The 21,725-nt window shown below is 51.0% G+C and overlaps 1 protein-coding gene across 15 annotated transcripts in view; it reads right to left on the minus strand.

Annotated features, from left to right (window-relative positions):
* The window catches only part of adgrb3 (adhesion G protein-coupled receptor B3), a 920,539-nt gene that overhangs the window by 381,574 nt on the left and 517,240 nt on the right, over positions 1-21,725 (minus strand). For all 15 annotated transcript variants that reach the window (XM_038800688.1, XM_038800695.1, XM_038800692.1 and 12 more), the window contains 2 exons: positions 12,016-12,162; positions 11,209-11,284 (listed from right to left, as the gene is read on the minus strand). In XM_038800688.1, coding sequence (XP_038656616.1) covers positions 11,209-11,284; positions 12,016-12,162 — 223 coding nt within the window. The remainder of the gene's footprint in view (positions 1-11,208; positions 11,285-12,015; positions 12,163-21,725) is intronic.

The following is a 21,725-nucleotide window of genomic DNA, read 5'->3' on the forward strand; positions in this document are numbered from 1 at the left end:
CATCGTGGCCTTTGCGATATCCGCTTTGATGCGGCTAAAGGCCTGGCGGGCCTCCGTCGACAGGGGAAAGGAGGTGGGCTGGATGAGGGGGCGGGCTTTGTCGGCGTAGTTGGGGACCCACTGGGCGTAGTATGAGAAGAAGCCCAGACAGCGTTTGAGGGATTTGAGGGAGTTGGGGAGAGGGAGTTCCATCAGGGGGTGCATGCGTTCGGGATCGGGGCCTATCACTCTGTTACGCACTATGTATCAAAGGATGGCTAGACGGTCGGTGCTAAACACTCACTTATCGTTATTGTATGTTAAATTAAGGAGTTTTGCGGTTCGGAGGAATTTTTGGAGGTTGATGTCGTGGTCCTGCTGGTCGTGGCCGCAGATGGTGACGTTATTGAGATACGGGAAGGTGGCCCGTAAACCGTGCTTGTCGACCATAAGGTCCATCTCCCGTTGGAAGACCGAGACTCCATTTGTGACACCGAATGGAACCCTGAGGAAGTGGTAGAGGCGCCCATCTGCCTCAAACGCGGTGTACTTTCGGTCACTCGCGCGGATGGGGAGCTGGTGGTAGGCGGACTTAAGGTCCACCGTGGAGAAGACTTTGTACTTCGCAATCCTGTTAACCAGGTCGGAAATACGGGGGAGAGGATACGCGTCCAGCTGCGTAAATCTGTTGATCGATGACCATCCGGTTTTTCTCCCCAGTCCGAACTACCAGCACTTGGGCTCGCCAGGGACTGTTGCTGGCCTCGATAACTCCTTCCTTAAGGAGCCTCTGGACTTCGGACCCGATGAAGGTCCGGTCCTGGGCACTGTATCGTCTGCTCCGAGTGGCGACAGGTTTACAATCTGGGGTGAGATTAGCAAACAAGGTAGGGGAGTCCACTTTGAGGGACGCGAGGCTGCAAACATTAAGAGGAGGAATAGGGCCGCCGAATTGAAAGGTCAAGCTCTGCAGGTTGCACTGGAAATCCAGGCCCAAGAGTGCCGGAGCGCATAGACGGGGGAGAATGAGGAGTTTGAAATTTTTGAAAACCCTCCCCTGGACTGTGAGGTCCGCTATGCAGCACCCGGTGATTTGGACGGAGTGCGAACCCGAGGCCAATTCAATTTTATGTTTAACTGGATGGGTCGGGAGCACGCAGCGCCTTACCGTGTCATTGCTCCCGGAGTCCAGCAGGCACCTCGTTTTGTGTCCGTTGAGCTGAACCATTGTCGTAGTCTTGTCGAGCGTGCGTGGTCGCGACTGGTCGAGTTTGATGGAAGCCAGTCGTGGTGAGAGTTCTAGATCATCCTCATTGGCAGAGTAATCGCTTTCAGGGCCTTCCGTATTGGCCCAAGATGGCGGCGCCCAGGACCCGCACATGGAGTCGAGGTCCCAAGATGGCGGCGCCCAAGATGGCGGCGCCCAGGTCCCGCACGTGGAGCTGGGGCCCCAAGATGGCGGCACCCACGGCCCGCACATGGCGTCCGGGACCCAAGATGGCGGCGCGCCTGGGAGCCTTATGGCGGCTGGGGGCAGTGTCAGCGGCGTCTGCGGGCCGGTCGGGGCTGCTGGGAGCGAGGGTCGGGAGGACCGTGGGGCCGTTGCGGGGGCCGGGAGGCGGGCCGGAGAGGTCGGTGCGTGCCGCGGGGCCCTGGGGGTGCCCGGGGGGGGGGGGGCGATCCGCGGTCGCTGCGTGGAACACCGGGTAGTGGCCCTTCTTCCCGCAGCTCTTACACAGAGCGGAGCGGGCCGGGCAGCGCGGGGGGGGGGTGCTTTGAGAGGCCACAGAAATAGCAACGGGGCCCCGCTAGTTTGTCAGAGTGACCCGCGGCGCAGGCTTGGGGGGTGTCGGAGCGACCCGCGGCACAGGCTTGGGGGGGGTCGGGGTCCACGGAGGACGGGGGTGGCGCGTGCCATAAAGTCCAGGGGGTTACTGTGCGGCCGGGGGCGTATGCGCGGGCGTTCAGGTCAGCAACCTCCAGGGAGGTTGCAAGAGTCCGTGCCTCAGCTAGGCTGAGGGTGTTCTTCTCCAGCAATCGTTGGCGGAGAGAAGGGGACTGCATGCCAGCAACGTAAGCGTCTCTGATTAAAAGTTCCATGTGCTCAGTCGACGAAACTTGGAGACATGCGCACGTTCTCCCTAGAGCTGCGAGGGCCTGGTAAAACTCGTCGAAGGACTCACCAGGGAACTGCTGTCTAGTCGTCAGGAGGTGCCGTGCGTATACTTCGTTGACCGGCCGGAGAAAGTGTCCTTTGAGAATCTCCATGGCCGCATCAAAGTCGCCTTCGTCTTCGATCATTGCGTAGACCGATGTGCCCACACATGAGTGGAGGATGTGGAGTTTCTGCTCCTTGGTGGGCTTGCCGGCTGCATGCATCAGGTAACTGTTAAAACACGCCTGCCAGTGTTTAAAGATTGCAGAGGCATTTGAAGCATGCGGGCTGGTGCGGAGGCAGTCAGGCTTGATGCGTAGCTCCATTCCAAAATTCTAGCTGATTAAATTGATGTCCCATCAATTCGACTTAAGACACAATTAGGATCCGAACTGTGGCTTTAATCAGCTAGTTGTTAGCCCGGTGGTCGACTACAGAGAAAGGCCGACCGCTGAGAACTCTGGGTACTTATACCCGCCTCGGAGGCGGGGCCTACTTGCCTCCCGACCAATTGGAGAGCAGTCACATGACTAGTCCCAACCAATCGGGTGAGAGGCACATGACCAACCAGAGCCAATGGGAAGCCAGTGCTCTGCACCAATGGCAGTGCTCATATCCATACCACCACACGGAGGAAGTGTTTTATTTGGAGGTGTCTCATTTCCTGTCCTTTTGCTAGTTTCCACTTCCTCGTCAGTTTGTCTCATGTCGCCAGTCTGTGCCCTACGTAGAGGTCCCTGATCGTCAGTGTGCCCCCATCCCACCTCCATCTTTTGAAGGTGGTATCCAACGTGACGGGGGGGAATCTGTGATTGCCGCATATGGGAGCCATGGGGGACATTTTGGTTATCCCGAAGTGCTGTCTCAGCTGGGTCCACGTTCTCAGCGTGGCCGCTACCACTGGGCTCGTTGTGTATCTTGTTGAGGAGGATGGGAGTGCTGCTGTGGCCAGGGCCCGGAGGGTCGTTCCTTTATAGGATGCCTCTTCCATTTGTACCCAATCTGTGTCGGGTTCTTGTACCCATCCCCTCACTCTTTCTGCCGTTGCTGCCCAGTGGTGGTATTGTAGGTTTGGTAAGGCCAAGCCCCCTTTGATTTTCCTTCTTTGCAATGTCTGTTTGGGAATTCTTGGGTTCTTACCCCCCACACAAACGCCATGATTAGACTGTCTACGTTTTGGAAAAAGGCCTTGGTGATGAAGATCGGAATGGATCTACACAGGAAGAGGAACCTTGGCAGTACGCTCATCTTGATCGTCTGCACTTTCTCCACCAGGCAGAGTGGGAGTGAGCCCCCACCTTTTCTCTTCCTACTTCCTCCACCAGGATTGTCGGTTCCACTTGTGGATCTGTGTCCAGTCTCTGGCTATCTGGATCCCCAGCTGATGGAATCTGTTCTGGGCCGTTTTGAATGGGAGCCCCTCCAGCTTTCTCCCTCCCCCGTTTGGGTTCAGTGGGAATGCCTCGCTTTTGCCCAGGTTAAGTTTGTAGCCCGAGAAGGTTCCAAACTCTTTCAGTATTTGTAGTATTGCCTTCAGTTCCTCCTGTGGCTTCGAAACATAGAGGAGCAGGTCATCTACATAGAGTGAGACTCTGTTCTCTCTGTCTTATCTCTGGGTTCCCGTCCAGCTTTTCGTGTCCCGCAGGGCTATTACCAGTGATTCGATCGCTGCACGAACAATAGTGGGGACAGGGGGCAGCCCTTGATTGTTCCTCTATGCAGCTGGGAATATTCAGAGCTGGTGGTGCTAGTTCAGACACTCGCTTTGTGAGTGTTGTACAGGAGCCTCATCCAGGTGGTGAATCCCGCTCCTAACTCAAACAGTTCCAGTACCTCAAGGAGGTATTTCCATTCGACTCTGTCGAAGGTCTTTTCTGCGTCCAGGGAGATGATCACCTTGTGTTCTCTCCCCGGGACAGGGAGGGGTGGGGGGGGGGGGGGGGTGGTGGCACCAGGACCTTTGTGAGTATTTTCACATCCACGTTTAGCAGTGAAATGGGTCTGTATGATCCATATTCCGTCAGGTCTTTATCTTTTTTTGGGTATCAGTGAAATTGTGGGCTGCACAATGCCCGATTGACCTCCTTTGGTTCTGTTACCAGTCTGCCTCTGCTATCCTTTACCTGGGCTATTTCCCTGGTGGCTGCCTGCTTTCTCAGCTGGTGAGCCAATATGCGGCCAGCCTAGTTTCAGTGTTTGTAGAAGATCCCCCGTGTCTGGCGGAGTTGGTACACTGCTTTTCTAGTGGATAACAGGTTAAAGTTAATTTGCAGCTTTTTCCTCACCGCCAGCAGCCCTACAGTCGGGGCCTCAGAGTATTTTCTATCGACTTCCAGAATGGAGTCCACTAGCTGTTGCCTGGCCACCCTCTCTTCCCTATCTCTGCTTGCCTTGTAGGCTTTGATCTCTCCTCGAATCACAGCCTTCAGTGCCTCCCAGAACATGGAGGGTGAGACCTCCCCGTTTTGGTTGTTACTAACGTAGCCGCCTGTGGCCCACATGTTTTTTGACAGAAGGCCTTGTTGGCCAGGAGGTCCGTGTCCAGCCTCCACATGGGGCGCTGATACCGGCCCGTCTCCAACCTCACATCCATATAATGTGGAACATGGTCAGAGATAATGATCACGGAGTACTCTGTTCCCGTGATCCCTGGAAGCACCGATTTCCCCAGTGCAAAGAAGTCGATACGGGTACGTACCTTCGGTACTTGTGAGAAGTATGAAAATTCCTTCTCTCCTGGGTGCTGGAACCTCCATGGGTTCACCGCCCCCCATCTGCTCCATAAATGCTCCTAGTTCCCGAGCCATGCCAGTCTTTTCCCCGCTCTGGGGTTTGATCGGTCGGTCAGTGGATCCTGTACACAGTTGAAATCGCCCCCCATGATCAGTCGGTGTGTGTCAAGGTCGGGATTTCTGCCATGGTCTTCTTTATGAATTCTGTGTCTCCCCAGTTGGGAGTGTACACATTTACCAGTATGACCAGTGCCCCTTCCAGGATATCGCTGTCCATGACTTACCGTCCCCTGGGTCCGTGACTGTCTTGGTTTCTGTAAACCTCATCCTCTTCTTAAGTAATATTGCTATCCCCCTAGCCCTTGTCCCATAGCGTGGTATGTCTGTCCCACCCAGCCCTTTCTTACCAGCAGCCGGTCCTTCTCCCTCAGGTGCCTCTCTTGTAGGTAGATTATGTCTGCTTTTAGGGTTCTTAGGTGGGCGAAGACTCTGGATCTTTTTCCTGGGCCATGGAGTCCCCTTACATTCCAGGTAACAATCCTGGTGGAGGGTTTTCGACCCCCCCGGTCCTGCAGGATCACCCATACTTACCTGGTGGACGCGTCCCTGCACTCCCCGCACTTTGTTAGGGGGCCGTCCCAAATGGCCACGGTCGCTGCTCTCACCATGAGGTCGGGCCCCAGCGCTCCGGCGTTTCTCTTTGTCCAGGGGGCACCCAACATGGCCGCCAGCTATGTGTACTCCAGGCTCTCCCTTCGCCCTGAAGCTCTCCCGAGTGGCTGTTTGTGGCGCCATCTTGGTTCCTCGGCCTGCTCCATGCCCGCCAAAGCCTGTGTTCGTGCTGCTTATTTGCCTCACCCTTCCCTTTGCTTCTCTTTTGATCTGCTCTCTCCCCCCGACTCCTCTCCCCCCCATCGTCCCTGTCCTTCTGTTGCCCCCCACTCATGTTCTTACCCCCCTTCTGCCGTGTCCCCCCCCCCCCCCCCCCCCCCCGTGCCAGGCGCTCCCTCTCCCCGAGAGGCGTGCTGCGGCCCTCCTTTCTTCCTTCCCTCCCGTGTTGGCCCTCCTCGCTAGCGTGATGGCCCCCCTCCCAGTCCTTGCCCTGCTCTGGACCTGTTTTACCTTCGTTTTGCTAGCCCTTGGCTCGCCCTGCTGTCCGTCTTTCTCACCCTCATTTACCTTGCTCCGTTCCTCCCCTGCCCCCATTGCATTGAGAGATGGATCGAGCCCGGGAACGAGTCAGCACAGTCCCACTCAGTACACCAAACACGTGCACACAGTTCATGATCTTATTGTCTCTGTTTGTGGTCTGCCCTCCGCTCTTTGTTCTGATTCTTCCTTTCTTTTCCATCCCCATCGCTTTCATGATGGCCGTTGCGGCTGTCCCTCCCCCAATTTGTTTGGTCTAACAAACTCCTCAGCCGTCGCTGGGGTGTTAGAATACATCTCCTTCCCCTCAAATGTTACCCAGAGTTTGGCTGGGAATAACATCCCAAATTTCACATCACTTTTGTCGAGTGCTGATTTGGCCCTGTTGAATGCAGCCCTTCTTTTGGCCAGGTCCGCCCCAATGTCCTGGTACACTCTTATGGTCTTCCCTTCCCACGTGCACAATTTCGTCTTTTTTCCCTGTCTTGGAACCTGTGCAGCTTCACGATAATCGCTCTGGGCTGCTCCCCGGCTTTGGGCCTGGGTTGAAGCGACCTGTGCGCCCTCTCGATTTCTGGGGGGTTTGGAAATTTCTCCCTTCCCACTAGCTTGCCCATCATTTGGGTGACGTAGCCTGTTGGGTCTCTGCCCTCCATCCCCTCTGGCAGACCCACTATTTTAACATTCTGCTATCTGGATCTATTTTCCTGGGCCTCCACTTTCCCTCTTAGGTTCCCCTGGGTCGTTACCAGCCTTTTCGCCTCGGTTTCCTGAGTTACCATCCTGTCGCTCTGGTCCGAGGTGGCCTTCTCCAACTCCTGAATCGTTTTCTCCTGCGCCTCCACCTTCCTTTCCAGTCCATCGATGGATTGCTGCATTTTGTCCATTGTCCCCGCCAGCATCTCCTTCATCATTGTGTGGAGCTCCGTCCTGAGTGTCTCCCTCATGTTTATAACATGTTGCTTTTGCTCTTTAGTATACCTACACTCATGAGTTGCAGCCTCACCGGATTGGCATGTCATTTTTAGGCACGCACCTAGCATTGTGTTCTGAACATCTCGTTGAATCAGGGTTATTTGCCTGGTTCGATGGTAATGATAGAGTGAGGGAGATGCTGGAGTATGAGTTCACAAACAATGGTTGAATACAGTTCTTCTGTTGCTGGTGACCCACAGCGCCTCATGGGTGCCCAGTGTTGTGCTGCCAGAGCTTTTGTGAATGTCATAATATACATGCAGGTATGTGATGGTGCACAGACAGGCAGTGATTGACACTCAGGATGACCAGTGAACACACAGAACACAGCGGCCAATCACCAGACAGGACACGGCCACTATAAAGCCAGAGGGCACCAGTTTTCCCGCTCTCTTGGGATCCAGCCTCTGAGACAGTCAGAGCTCGTGAGCAGCAACTAGAACATACACCATGTGGTAGTAACATAGTCTGGTCAGGTTAGCCTCAGGTCTCTAGCCAAGTCAGCATAGTGTAAACCCACAGTTAAAGTATGTATGATAGTTAAGAGTTCAATAAAATCGAGTTGCATTTCTTCAAGTGTTGGAAGCCTGTCTCTCACTACTGCGGTAAACGCAGTCCTCGCAGACCCAGCTTACCTAACACATCACTGAATTGATCCTGTTTAGCACAATGGTAATGTTACACAAACACATTGGACAACACCGTCAATGTGAAGACAGGATTGTGGCCTATCAAGCACTGTGTGGTGTCACTCATTAAAATAGTCATAATGTGGCCCTGAACCGGGACCTTGGATTCATGTCGCATTACATTCACCCCCCATCATCTGGCCTTGGCTTGCGAAATCCTACCAACTGTCCTGGCTTGAGACAATTCACACCTCTTTAACCTGGGGTTACCCCTCTCTCTGGATCTGTCTGTAAAGACTTAATTACCTGCAAATGCTCGCATTCAAAGTTTTTGACTGTCTATATATATGTTTCTGGAACCTACCTCATCATTCACCTGAGGAAGGAGCAGTGCTCCGAAAGCTAGTAATTTGAAACAAACCTGTTGGACTTTAACCTGGTGTTGTATGACTTCTTACCATTAAAATAGTGACATCAATAGCAGAACAAGATTCAGTATGTAGCTTATAAATGGTACATATTGCTGCCAACCTGTGTCAGCGGTCTGGAGTGAATGTTTAAGGCAGTAGATAGATGACAATGAACATGCCTGAATGGTGTTGAGATTCCTGAGTTTTAGAACTGTACTCATCCAGACAAGTGGACATTATTCCATCACACTCAGGACTTGTGCCTTGTAGATGGTGGGCAGGACTTAGAGAGTCAATAGGTGCATTACTCACTGCAGAATTCCCAGCCTCTGACCTGCTCTTGTAGCCACAATATTTTTATGGCTAGTTCAGTTCAGTTTTGGTCAATGGTAACCCCCAGAATGTTGAAAGTGAGGGATACGATTGAATGTCATGGGGAGATGGTCATTGGCATCTATGTGGCATAAATGTTGAGTTTAAGTCACATTTTCTAGTATGCCTCTGTATCAGTGCATCAACGCCCCAGCCCCAATGATTAGGAATCATGATGGCAATATCCATCACCAAGTAGCTCACTAAGTGACCAAGCTGGCTGAGTCCTGAAGGACATAACAGCCAAAGTGGGACTGGGCTGGTGGTGACAGAACCACCAAGAGGAAAAAACATACTTAATCCCCTGGAAATTGTGCAGCACTTCCAGCACCTTGGGGTGATCTTTCACAGAAGGCTGACATTGACGAAGAAATCCAACATCGGCTGAAATCTGCTGGTGCCACCTTTGGCAAGCTGAGGAAGTGAGTTTTTGAAGATTGCGACGCCAAACCTAAAACCAAATTCATGGGACGTGATTTTCCAACCCCACGCTGGGTGGGAGAATCGCGGGAGTGCCGGGCGAATCACGCCACGCCGCCCTGGCACCCCCACGCGATTCTCCTACCTGCCCCAAAACGGCGTGTCGCATTTTGCGACAGGCCGCTCGGAGAATCGCCGCTCGCCGTTTCTAACGGCGACCTGCGATTCTCCGGCCTGGATGGGCCGAGCGGCCTGCCGAATCCGACCGGTTCACGCTGGCGCCAACCACACCTGGTCGCTGCCGGCGTGAACATCGCGCGACCGCTGCGTGTGGGGCCTGTGGGGGGCGGAGGTAGGACCGAGCACCAGGGGCGTGCTCAGGAGGGGTCTGGCCTGAGATCGGTGCCCACCGATCGATGGGCCGGCGTCTCTGACAGACGCACTCTTTTCCCTCCGCCACCCCGCAAGATCAATCCGCCATGTCTTTCGGGGCAGCGGAGGGGATGACGGCTTCCGCGCATGCGCGGTGACGTCATATAGGCGCCGCCGACCGCGTCATTCAGGCCTTGCCGCTTTGACGCAAGCGTCAAGGCCCGGCGCACGAGATTGACGCGCCACCACTCGTAGCCCCCCGGGGGAGGTGGGGGGGGGGGGGGGGGGGGAGGAGAATAGGGGGCGAGGAGCGGCCTCCGATGCCGGAGTGAAACTCTCCGGGTTTCACTCCGGCGTCGGCACTTTGTCTCCCGTTGGGAGAATTTCGCCCATGGTCTACCAAGCGGTCGTGATCCCTTCCTTACTGAATGGGGCTGAAACATGGACAACGCAGAGGAAGCACCTCAAAGCACAGGAGTCACACCGTCAATGCCACCTGCGGAAGATCTTACAAAACGTGGAAGTGTGTTGTAATCTCTGAAGAGGGCAATGTAGAACTTCAAGATGATGCATTTTGGTAGGACGAATATGGAGACACAATATAAAATAAGGGGTAAAGTTCTTCAAGGGGCGCAGGAACAGACGGACCTGGGTGCATTGACCACTGAAAGTGCCAGGGCAGGTGGTGAGAGAAGTTAATAAAGCATATAGTTATTTGGGCTCCAGCAGTTCAACAAAGCGCTTCACCACCACCTTCAAGGGCATTTAGGAATGGGTAATAAATGCTGGCCTAGCCAGTGATTCCCACATCCTGTGAATGAATAACATTTTTAGTGTTCTTACCAATATAAATTGTGGTAATTAGAGCCCCTACCTTAACATAATAACAATATCGAATAAAAAGAGGATCTCACTAAAATATACTGACGTGGAAGGTTCTGTAAATATTATTTAGGGGGAAGTGTCCCACAGTTGGCAAGAACAATTTGCATTAAGCCAAGCATCTCTATTGTTATTTGAGGGCAATTTAACTCTCATACACTGGCTTCAGGCTATGTAAGACTGCTCAGTGTTGTAGTATTTTCTGCAGATCATTCCAGTGTTTTGCAGAGAGGGTTCTGTCATGAATCAATGGCTAGTCCAGGAGCAAAAAACAATGAAAGGAAAGTACTGTGAAAGCCAAAATCTCAAATAAACGGCTGGTACAAGCGACAAATTAAATAGGTCATCATGTAAAAGGACAGACTTGCAATAAGACATAGAATTTACAGTGCAGAAGGAGGCCATTCGGCCCATCGAGTCTGCACCAGCTTTTGGAAAGAGCATCCTACCCAAGGTCAACACCTCCACCCTATCCCCATAACCCAGTAGCCCCACCCAACACTAAGGGCAATTTTGGACACTAAGGGTAATTTAGCATGGCCAATCCACCTAACCTGCACATCTTTGGACTGTGGGAGGAAACCGGAGTACCCAAAGGAAACCCACGCACACACGGGGAGGATGTGCAGACTCCGCACAGACAGTGGCCCAAACCGGAATCGAACCTGAGATCCTGGAGCTGTGAAGCGATTGTGCTATCCACAATGCTACCGTGCAATGTACAGTGCCTCATGAAAACTCTGAGAAATATTTGAAAACGCTCAGCGCAGGTGAACTTATTGATTTTTGCATCATTTTGTGATGTCGGCAAACAGTCAGCTAAACCGTGCACAGCAAGATCCCGCCAAACGAATGAATCCTTTTCGCTTCTTGGGGCTGTTAACAAAATAATGCCGGGAGAACTCTCAGCTCGCCTTTTGCGACGCGCCATAGTTTAATGTCCCAGCGTTCTAAAGATCACAGTGAAAGGGTTACGTCAGAATCCATTTAAAAAGTGTTTTCGGCAGCGGCTACAATTAAAGAGACAGCAGATAACATTTTGACCTGGTTTCCAAGCCTGGAGGAGAAGCAACAAAATGGAAGCTTGGGAAAGTAAGTAGCTGGCTGGCAAAAGGGTACAATCTGAGTCTTACCTTGGGGAGGGTAAAATGAGTCCCAAGTTTTTGTAGAATATCGTGCCAAGTACAAAAACAACAGAATCATCCAACTCTGAAACAAAAAATCATAGAATCATACAACTCAAAAAGGTCATCCAGCCCACATCAAGCCCATGCTGGCTCTTTGCACAAACTATCCAATTAAACCCACTCCCCTACTCCTTTCGTAGAATTCCTACGGTGCATAAGGAAGCCATTCGGCCCATCAAGTCTGCACTGACCCTTGGAAAGAGCAACCCACCGAGACCCAAGCCCCCGTCCTATTCTTGTAACCTCCCTACCCAAGGTCAACACCTCCACCCTATCCCCATAACCCAGTAACCCCACCCAATACTAAGGGCAATTTTGGACACTAAGGGTAATTTAGCATGGCCAATCCACCTAACCTGCACATCTTTAGACTGTGGGAGGAAACCGGAGCACCCTGAGGAAACCCATGCAGACACACTCCACACGGTCAACCGAGGCCAGAATTGAACCTGGGTCCCTGGTGCTGTGAGGCAGCAGTGCTAACCACTGTGCTACCAAAAGGTGCTGCAAATATTTCACCTTCAAGCAGTTACCCATTCCCCTTTTAAATATATTTTCAGGGACCATTACATGTTAGAGGGCGAGGTGAATTTCTGCCCGCCTGCTGTACCTTTTGTCAGAATATGGGCAACAGGGATCCTGGCAAAATAACACAAAGACCGGAAAACAATCGAGAGGATGCCGGTGGGAATTCGCCTCCGCGCACCCTTTCAGACTGTTTCACTAATCATAGATAAACCATAAATGTTTCACCTGGTGACGCAGGTATGAATATGTTTTTTGGAATAATAATTTTGTCTTCAGAGTTTCTTGCCCAGTCGACCATTCCCTTCCGTCCTTTCATGGGGAAGTTGATATCGGTCAGAACAGATGCTGCAGGCAGCTTGTGAATGCTGGCCACTAAGAAGAAACCACAAATAAATTTGATTCGCGGCAAATTATAATCAAGCTCACAGACAACATTTTGAGCCTAATTTGGCAGACCCGTAATAATGCAGCCTCAATACTCAAGTTCTTTGAATATTAACCTGCTCAATATCATAGAGAATTGTATAACAGAATTCCAAGAGTGCAGAAAGAGGCCATTTGGCCCATAGAGTCTGTACCGATCCTCCGTAAGAGCATCCTACCTAAGCCCAAACCTCTGTCCTATCCCTGTAACCACACCTAACGTTTTTGGACACTAAGGGGCAATGTTAGCATGGCCAATCCACCCAACCTGCACCTCTTTGGACTGTGGGAGGAAACCAGAGCGCCCAGGGGAAACCCACGCAGACACGGGGTGAACGTACAAACTCCACAGAGATAGTGATCCGAGGTCAGAATTCAATCCTGGTCACTGACACTATGAGGCAGCAGTGCTAACCACTGTGACTACTTATATTATCAGTCAACTAGGAAGGATGATGGGATGGGATGGGATGAGGGGCTGGTTTAGCTCACTCAGCTAAATCGCTGGCTTTTAAAGCAGACCAAGCAGGCCAGCAGCACGGTCCGATTCCCATACCAGCCTCCCTGGACAGGCGCCGGAATGTGGCGACTAGGGGCTTTTCACAGTAACTTCATTGAAGCGATTTTCATTTTCATTTTTCATTTCATGTCACAATGACACCCGTCCTTCAACTGTAAAGGATTTTGATATCGTCAACAAGGATGTGCGGCCTTGTGCTGCGGTGGTAGGATCTCAGCCTCTGGGCTAGGAGCTCTCAAGTCTCATTTGAGAACTTCATGGCCATGGAATGTCCATTTGTAACCTGCCGAAACAGGTGGATTATCTAGTAATCCTAATGGCAGTTAGTAAGAGCAGGAGAGTTTCCTCAGTCAGCCATACTGCAGAAGGCAATTTTGCCAAACATAATCATGGACTAATCCATTCAAAGTCCATGTTAATGCCAATGTTAGTATATGATGGAGGAATAATGCAGCAGCTTGTCTTTTACCTTCAGCAAGTTTATTCAACAGCCAGCCCACTGGCAATGCAAATTCAACTTCACTTCCCCCCCCACACCAACTCTTCCAGCTGTGTCCACTTATACTCTCTTGGCGGTTGAGCCAATAACCATCACCCGTCTTGAATAAGGCAATCAACTTAACAATGTAATTGCCAAAGCATGCACTTGCTGATGCACGCCACGGTCTCCATTGCCCAGTTAGGGTATGGAACCTGGAGCAGGAGGAGATAAGTAATTGTTTCCAGTTTCAGAAGGGTTAGTAATGAGAGGACACAGATTTAAGGTAATTGGCACACCCACTTCTACTCTTCTCGGAATAGAGAAAGAAAACAAATATACAGAAGAATATTTTATGTCCAGTGACTATTTAATCTGCTGAAATCCGATATAAAACGGTGAAATTCCCCTTTGAATTAAATCTTAAAATTGCCCCGTGATTCCTGATCCACTAATAAAATCTTAATCTCAAATGAACACACAAATTAAGAGCCTGCTCCGCCATTCAATAAGATCATGGCTGATCTGATTGTAACTTAAACCCCACATTCCTGTCTACCCCCAATGACTTTTCACCCCTTTGTTAATCAAGAATCTATCCAGATCTGCCTTAAAAATATTCAAAGATTCTGCTTCCCCTGCCCTTTGAGGAAGAGAGTTCCAGAGACTCTCGACCCTCTGAGAGAAAGCATTTCTCCTCATCTCTGTCTTAAATGAGTGACCCTTATTTCTAGAATCTTCCACAAGAGGAAACATCTCCACATCCAAGCTGTCAATACCCCTCAGGATCTTAATGATTTCTATCAAGTCATCTCTTACTCTTCTAAACTCCAGTGAATACAAAGCTGATGGGCGAGATTCTCTGCAAATGCGGAGAATCGTAAAGGCTGCATTGGGACAGGCCGTGACCCACGGCAGCCTTCACGCCCACTTCCGGGGCCGATTCTCCCCCCTGGGCGGGGCTAGGAGCGCGGCTCTGTGCGTCATGGCGGCGCGGCCTTGACGACGGCCATCAAGGCCACACGCCAAGCGTCACGCCGGCTGATGCGGCCTATGACGTCAGCCGCGCATGCGCAGGTTGGACAATGCCAACCCGCGCATGCGTAGTTGCCGTCTTTTCCCTCAGCCGCCCCGCAAGACGTGGCGGCTTGATCTTGCGGGGCGGCGGAGGGAAAAGAGTGCGTTCATTACGGACGCACGGCCCGCGATCGGTGCCCACCGATCGCGGGCCTATGCCCCCCTTGTCATGACCGTGGTACTGCCGTGCCAATCGGGCCCCCAGATGCCCCAAACGGGCATCTGGCGCCTGTTTCACGATGGCAGCAAGCAGGTGTGTTTGCTGCCGTGTTGAAACGGGCGCGAAGGCCTGGCCACTCAGCCCATCGGCCTCGGACAATCGCCGCTCGCCGTAAAAAATGGCGAGCGGCGATTCGTGGCGTGGGTCGGGCATGGGGGGGGTGGAGAATAGTGGGAGGGGGTGAAAAATGTTGGGAGGCCCTCCCACTATTCTCCCACCCGGCGTGGGGGGCGGAGAATCGCGCCCGATGTCTTCAGCCGTTTCTCACAAGGCAACCCTGGTGTTAGTCCAGTAAACTTTAGTTCAAATCAGCAGGTGTCCATTATTTCAGAGGCAGCCTTACAGAGACAAACAGGCATTCTGGAAACATTTTGTTGAAAGACCGTCTTAGACCCTGAGAATTTATGCATTGACCCATTGACATTAAACCCAGTACAAACTGGGATTGTTGAATTTAATTGACAATTTAAGTGGCACAGGAAGTACAAAGCTTCAGCTGTGATATTTGAGCTTATAGCGTCAGCTGACATGAGAATCTAAAGCTCTGCGTTTTGCCAAAGAAATAATCAGTCAGAAGAGTCTTTGTAAATGGGTCAGGAGCAGGAGGGGGCCCAGGAGAATATGCACATGACTAGCAACTGTAATGTCCAGCACTTGATCAGGTAAGAAATCCACAGTGATTAATTAGGCATATAAATAGTCAAAAGGTGGCAAAAGGAAGAGTAGGGTTGATTGGGGGATTTATTCATAGAGGGAAGGAGCATGGCTGAGATATTAAATTAATATTTTGCATCTTGTCTTTACCAAGGACCAAGATGCTGCTCAGGTCATGTTGAAAGAGGAGGTAGTTCAGACACTTGAAGGGTTTAAAGTTGATAAAGAGGAAGTATTGGATAGGCTGTCTGCACTTAAAGTGGAGGAGGCATTGGGACCTGATGAGATCCGTGGATACTGAGGCAGGGCAGAAAAGAAATACATATCATCAATCGGACTACTCTGTAAAAATGGTCATTTTTATTGTTTTTAAATAGACAAAGCTCCATAACCAGCCATGACCCATACTAGTGGAATTTCTTATTTTTTAACAAACAATTTTTAATGAGGCATTTTTGGCATTACAAACAACCGCAGTCCAATAAAACAATGCAAAGAACAGTAATCAAAAAGCAACCGCCGACATCCATCCCTCCAAGGCCCGCCTATTTAACCCCTTACTCTATACTCCCCTAACACTCCTTCACCCCACCCCCCCTCGCTGATGATTAATTACCCGCGAAGCAGTCAATGTATGGTTGCGAACCCTGACACCGATCTTCTCAAGGCGAACTTGATCTTTTCCAGGCCGAGAAAGCTCGCCATGTTGGTTAACCAGGCCTCTGGCTTCGGAGGCCTAGACTCCCTCCAAGCCAGTAATATCCATCGCTGGGCTACCAAGCAGGAAAAGGCCAGAACATCTGCCTCTCCCTCCTCCTGAACACCCAGGTCTTCCAACACCCCAAAGATCGCTACCCCTGGACTCATTTCCACCCTTGTCTTCAATACCCTGGACATGACATCCTCGAACCCCTGCCAATACCCCCTAACTTTTGGGCATGCCCAGAACATGTGGACATGGTTCGCTGGTCCACCTGAACACCTGACACACTTGTCTTCCACCCTAAAAAAATCTACTCATCCAGGCCGCTGTCATGTGTGCCCAGTGCAACACCTTAAATTGGATCAAGCTGAGCCTTGCGCATTTAGCTGTTGCGTTGACCCGGCTCAGCGTCTCCGCCCATAGGCCGTCTTCCATCTCACCCCCCCCCCCCCCCCCCCCCCCCCCACCCCCCCGGTTCCTCATCCCACTTACGCTTCAGCTCTTCTATATGAGTCTCCTCCGCCCCCATTAATTCTTTGTAGATGTCTGAGACGCTCCCCTCTCCCACCCGTCCCCTAGACACTACCCTATCTTGAATCCCTCTTAGTGGCAGGAGTGAGAAGGATGATACCTGCCTGCGCAGAAAGTCCCGCACCTGAAGATATCTAAAATCATTCCCTGCTGCCAACCCGAGCTTCTCCTCCAGCACTACCAGAGGAGTTTCTGACCTTCAGTGAATGAGCAAGGAGCTCAATATTTTTACGAGATGTGCAAATGCCATCTGTGACAACTCTCAATCGAATTCCAGAAAAACACATCCACCTTTTTTCCATTTGTGAGGCAGAATTCCAGCCTCAGAGACAGTGGGAAGAATTTACACTCTCCCCAAGGCACGTTCTGTGTCAAGGGGGGATGTGGAAAATTGAATGGATGGGACAGGGCCACTTAAGGGCCTTCCCCTGTCCAGTTTCAATTTTTAAGTTGGCAGGAGTAGGTGTGAGTAGGGCAGGAAAGTGATGTTTACACTTTTCACTTTTTCCCATTTTGGGCTGGGGGCTGTTGGGTCACATCACTCTGAAGGCCCCCTCAGAATTGCTGCATCCCCCCCCCCCCCCCAAATAGTGTTGGAGAAACACCATCCCACCCGGCCTAACCACAGATACCACGATCGCTTCCCCTCTCCCCCCCCAACCCCCAAGGATGCACCCTACCCTCCCGCTCCTGGGACTCCTTTTTTAAACAGTCCCGGGATTTAGTCCCAGGCAGAGCATTGCAGTTCCCCTTGTGGCCACTTTAGCGCTGTGCCTGGCCGGGCTGACGAGTTGTTGGCGAATCTGACAACCCTCACAGGTGGGACTTCCTTCCAAGGGCGGAATGGAAGTCCAGCCCACTGCCAATCAATGCTCAAATGAGCATTAGACACCAACTCCTGGAATAGCGAGCACCGATCACTTGCCATCCTTAAAATCTTACCCAGTGCGTCTTGCCCAGGCCATCTAGGAACAATTTGCGATTCCCAATCCTCATGGTGGTGCTAATGGACTAACCATTAGCTGCTCCAAGTACACAATAGGTTTCAACCAGGGGCCTCAGGTAGGACTTGGGGGGAGGTGGTCGCTGGAAATGGGCATCGGGAAGTGGTGGATGGGTGTGATCAAGATGGTGAGAGGCGGATTGGAAATGTGGCTGAGCAGGGGCTGTTAATTGCTATTGGCGCCCGATATGACTGTATGTTTGGATAATGGACTTAGATTCTTCAATGGAGTCTCCAATAGACGGCTGTTAACTGATGCAGAGTGATGCCAACTGCGTGGGTTTAATTCCCATACTGGCTAAGGTTCGCCATGAAGGCACCGTCTTCTCAACCTAGCCCCTCGCTTGGTGTGGTGATCCTCAGGTTAAATCAGTGTTCTTTAAACTCGGGGGCGCGACCAGCGGGTGGGTCGCAGGCAGGTGACGGGAGGGTCGCGGAGCCATCCTTCGCAGCATTCCGATTGCGCAAATCCCGCGCAGCAGTTGGCTTTTAATAACGCCGGCTGCAAGCAGCCTTTAAAATGGCCGCGAACATGTAAAAAAATCCGTCCGCATTGCGCATCATCGGCGCACATGCGCGGTGCTGCCGCTATTTTTTAAACGATCGCAGCTTTTTGTTTCACCTTTGTGGGGGAGGGGGGTTTATTCATTTATTTTATTCATTTAATTTTTATTTTTTTCATTTATTTTATTCATTTTATTTTTATTTTTTTTATTTGATAACATTTTACAGGAAAAAAATGCAGCACTTTGGACAGATGGAGACTCCATACTTTCCGACATAGGAAGGCTTCACCTTCATCGAACAGGTTCCATTGGAGGAGCGTGTACGAGGGGCAAAGGGACCCAAAGCCATTTCCTTCATTTTTATCAGCAGCAAATACGGTAAGAGAAAATGGTGGGTCGCTCAGGTTGGCCGGCGTGGGTTGCGAAGATCGGCCGGCGTGGGTCGTGAAGGTCGGCCGTGTTGGGTCCCGAATGTTGCCCCGTTGGTGAAAAATGGGTCCCCGGAAAAAAAGTTTGAAGAACACTGTGTTAAATCACCACCAGTCAGCTCTCTCTCAAAGGGGAAAGCAGCCTGTGAAGGAATGTCCTTCAGATACTGATCTGTGAATGTACATATGCCATTGTTCACAGTGATCTAGAGTAAGTGCCATTGTGCAATGAGGGAATGGAGTATTACACATCGATAAATCTGGGGTGACTCCATGATCAGTCTTGTGTAACAGGGGGTGGGGCTCACGGGGAACACATCTCTTAAGATTCCGATGGAAGTTTCTTGATCTGAAAGGTTAATTCTGTTTCTTTCTCCACACATGCTGCCAGACCTGCCGAGTATATTCAGTACTTTCTGTTTGTATTTCAGGAGATGAGAGACTAGAAGTTTCAAGATTTGGAGGATAGAATCAGTAAATGTGTTGTCCATGCATCGTGGTATCGCCCATGCAGAGAGTCCTCTGGTGATAGCCCCTGCCTGAATAGTGAATGGCAAAACTGTTTTCAGGTTTGGAGCCCTCTTTCTATTGGAGCAATGACAGCTCCACTGACCACAACTGTTCCTGTCAATGTGGAAATATTGTTATGAAAAACATTGTTTTTTGAAAAAAAAATTGTTCTGTTAAAAATGAAACTACAATAAAAGTTTGGGGATTGCAGATTGTTTTATTGATCTGATTGGGTGGATTTCATTTTCTCCTGTGTTGTACATCATTTTTTTTTAATCAATGCATCGTGCAGAAGACCTCATCTCTCAGGGCAGCACGGTAGCACAAGTGGATAGCACTGTGGCTTCACAGCGCCAGGGTCCCAGGTTCAATTCCCCGCTGGGTCACTGTCTGTGCGGAGTCTGCACGGTCTCCCCGTGTGGGTTTCCTCCGGGAGCTCTGATTTCCTCCCACAGTCCAAAGACGTGCAGGTTAGATGGATTGGGCATTGCTAAATTGCCCTTAGTGACCAAAAAAAAGGTTGGAAGGGGTTATTGGGTTATGGGGATAGGGACGAAGTGAGGGCTTAAGTTGGTCGCTGCAGACTCGATGGGCCGAATGGGCTCCTTCTGCACCGTATGTTCTATGTTCTTTGTGTGAACAGTGCAATGGTCAATTCATCCACCAAAATCCGACTTTGTTTCAATCCAATTCATTATCTGTGGAGAAAATCTCCAGGTTTCTCCCAAAATAACAGACAGGGTGAGGGACAAAGGATAATGGAAGCAGACCCAAAAAGGATTTCAAGGTGTTCTGAAAGGGTTTTCCGGGGACTCGCGTAGATGGGGTGGAGAGGGTACAGCATAGGGCGGAATTCTCCGCAAGGCCCGACAGCGTCGTGAAACATGGAGGTTCACGACGGCGCCGGAAGCCTCTCCCGGCCCCCTATACTCCCCTACCTGGGGGATAGGCGGGCCATACCGGGAAACTCGGCGGCCGGGCCTTGTCCCTAGCTTTAAGGCCCGGCGCGCCAAGAATGACACCGCGGCGGAGCCTAAATACGTCAGCCGCGCATATGCGGGTTGGACAGCTCAAACCCGCGCATGTGCGGTTGCCATCTTTCCCCTCAGCTGCCCCGCAAGACGTGGCGGCTTGATCTTGCGGGGCGGCGGAGGGGAAAGAGTGCGTCCCCTTGAGACGCCGGCCCGACGATCGGTGGCCACCGATCGCGGGCCAGTCCCCTCCCGGGCACGGTCGTGGTGCTCTATCCCCGATTCTCTCCCCCCCCCCCCCCCCCCCCCCCCCCCCCCAGGCCCCACACTTACCTGGCGCGCCATGTTCACGACGGCAGCGACCAGGTGTGGTCGGCCCATCCGGGCCGGAGTTTCTCCGAGCGGCATGTCAGAAAACCGGACACGCCATTTTTGGGGGGGGGAGGGAGGGTGGTGGGAGAATAGCGGGAGGTGCGGGAGCGGACCTCCCGCTATTCTCCCACCCATCGTGGTTGCGGAGAATCGTGCCCACAGTGTGGAGGCGGGCACAAATCTGTTCAGATTTGGCTTTGTGGTGGGAGTCTCCAACAGCCCCTTTAAGGATTGTTGGCTGGCTATCAACACCCAAAGAGCTTGATGGCATCACAGACGTTGTGTATTGTGGTTTTGACATAAGTGCAATTTTACAACGGTGAGGGCAGAAATGGGGATTAGGCCTTTAACCTACACATGCAAAGCTCCCAACACGTGTAGATGAAGCCTCTCTAATATGGCCGTTGATGCACTTTCAGCGAGCGATGAGTCTGTACACGCTATCCACAATTTGGGGCCCTTAGCTGCTCTTTTTATGCTTGTAAAACAGATGCACCATAATCTGATTTTTTACCATTGGGCTTTTTAAGCAACTGGGTGCATAGGTGGTATTAATTTAGTTAGAATAAATTGTAAAATAGTCAGTGTGAGATAAAGGACCAAAAGAATGAGTATGTGTTGTTCATGATTATGAAGGTGATCAGGAGTTTCTGGCAGATTGCATAGGAGTATAGGGACATAAGGAGCCTGTACCACCATTCAATAAATATACGGTTGAATGTTTCTAAAATCCATTCATTTGGCCTCTTCTCCATTGTTTGTTATCCCCGTAACCTATCGCATAAATGAATCAACCTAGGATTGAAAATAAATGAATTGTACTGGGGTGACCGTTGTCGTATTATTCACCCTGGGGTAACACAGACTGCAACATGATGCAGATAGACTACAAGGTATACACCAAACGCAGGCGTTGGTTCAATACGGTTTATTGAACTTCTGTAACAATGCACACAGCTGGCTGTGGGTTGACTCTCTACTACTCTAAGTAAACTAACTCTAGCTATCTAGACCAGGCTAGCTCTGATTCACGTGTAGAAGGTGCTGTCTGCTATGTACACCCTGACTGTCACTACAGTTGTCACCAGTGGAAAGAGGCGGAGTGCTGATGCCTCGTGTGTTTTATAGTTGGAAGCCCCCTTCTGGTGTTCTGTCTGGTAATTGGTTGTGTTCTGTCCTGTATGTTGATTGGCTCACCCTGGGTGTTTGTCACTGTTCCAGTCTTCTGCTGTCCTTTGCATGTAGAAATGTTTCCCAGCTTCTCTCCTTAATGCTGTGGCTCTGATTTTAAGGCTAAATCTCGTTATCCTCAACTCCTTTGCCGTGGGGAAAAGTTTCTCTTTGTCCACCTTATCAAATACTTTCAAAACCCTAAAAACCTTAATCACATCGCACCTTAATTGTCTACACTTCAGGGAGTAGAAGCTTTGTTTAGGCAGTCTCGTCTCCTAATTTAACCCTGAGGGAAAGATTGTAAAATCGCCTATGGGAATTGGCTACTAAGGTCCAATAGGTTTTGATCTTAACCTTGCCTTATGT

Source organism: Scyliorhinus canicula, chromosome 6 (genome assembly GCF_902713615.1).
Source record: "Scyliorhinus canicula chromosome 6, sScyCan1.1, whole genome shotgun sequence".
NCBI lineage: Eukaryota > Metazoa > Chordata > Chondrichthyes > Carcharhiniformes > Scyliorhinidae > Scyliorhinus > Scyliorhinus canicula.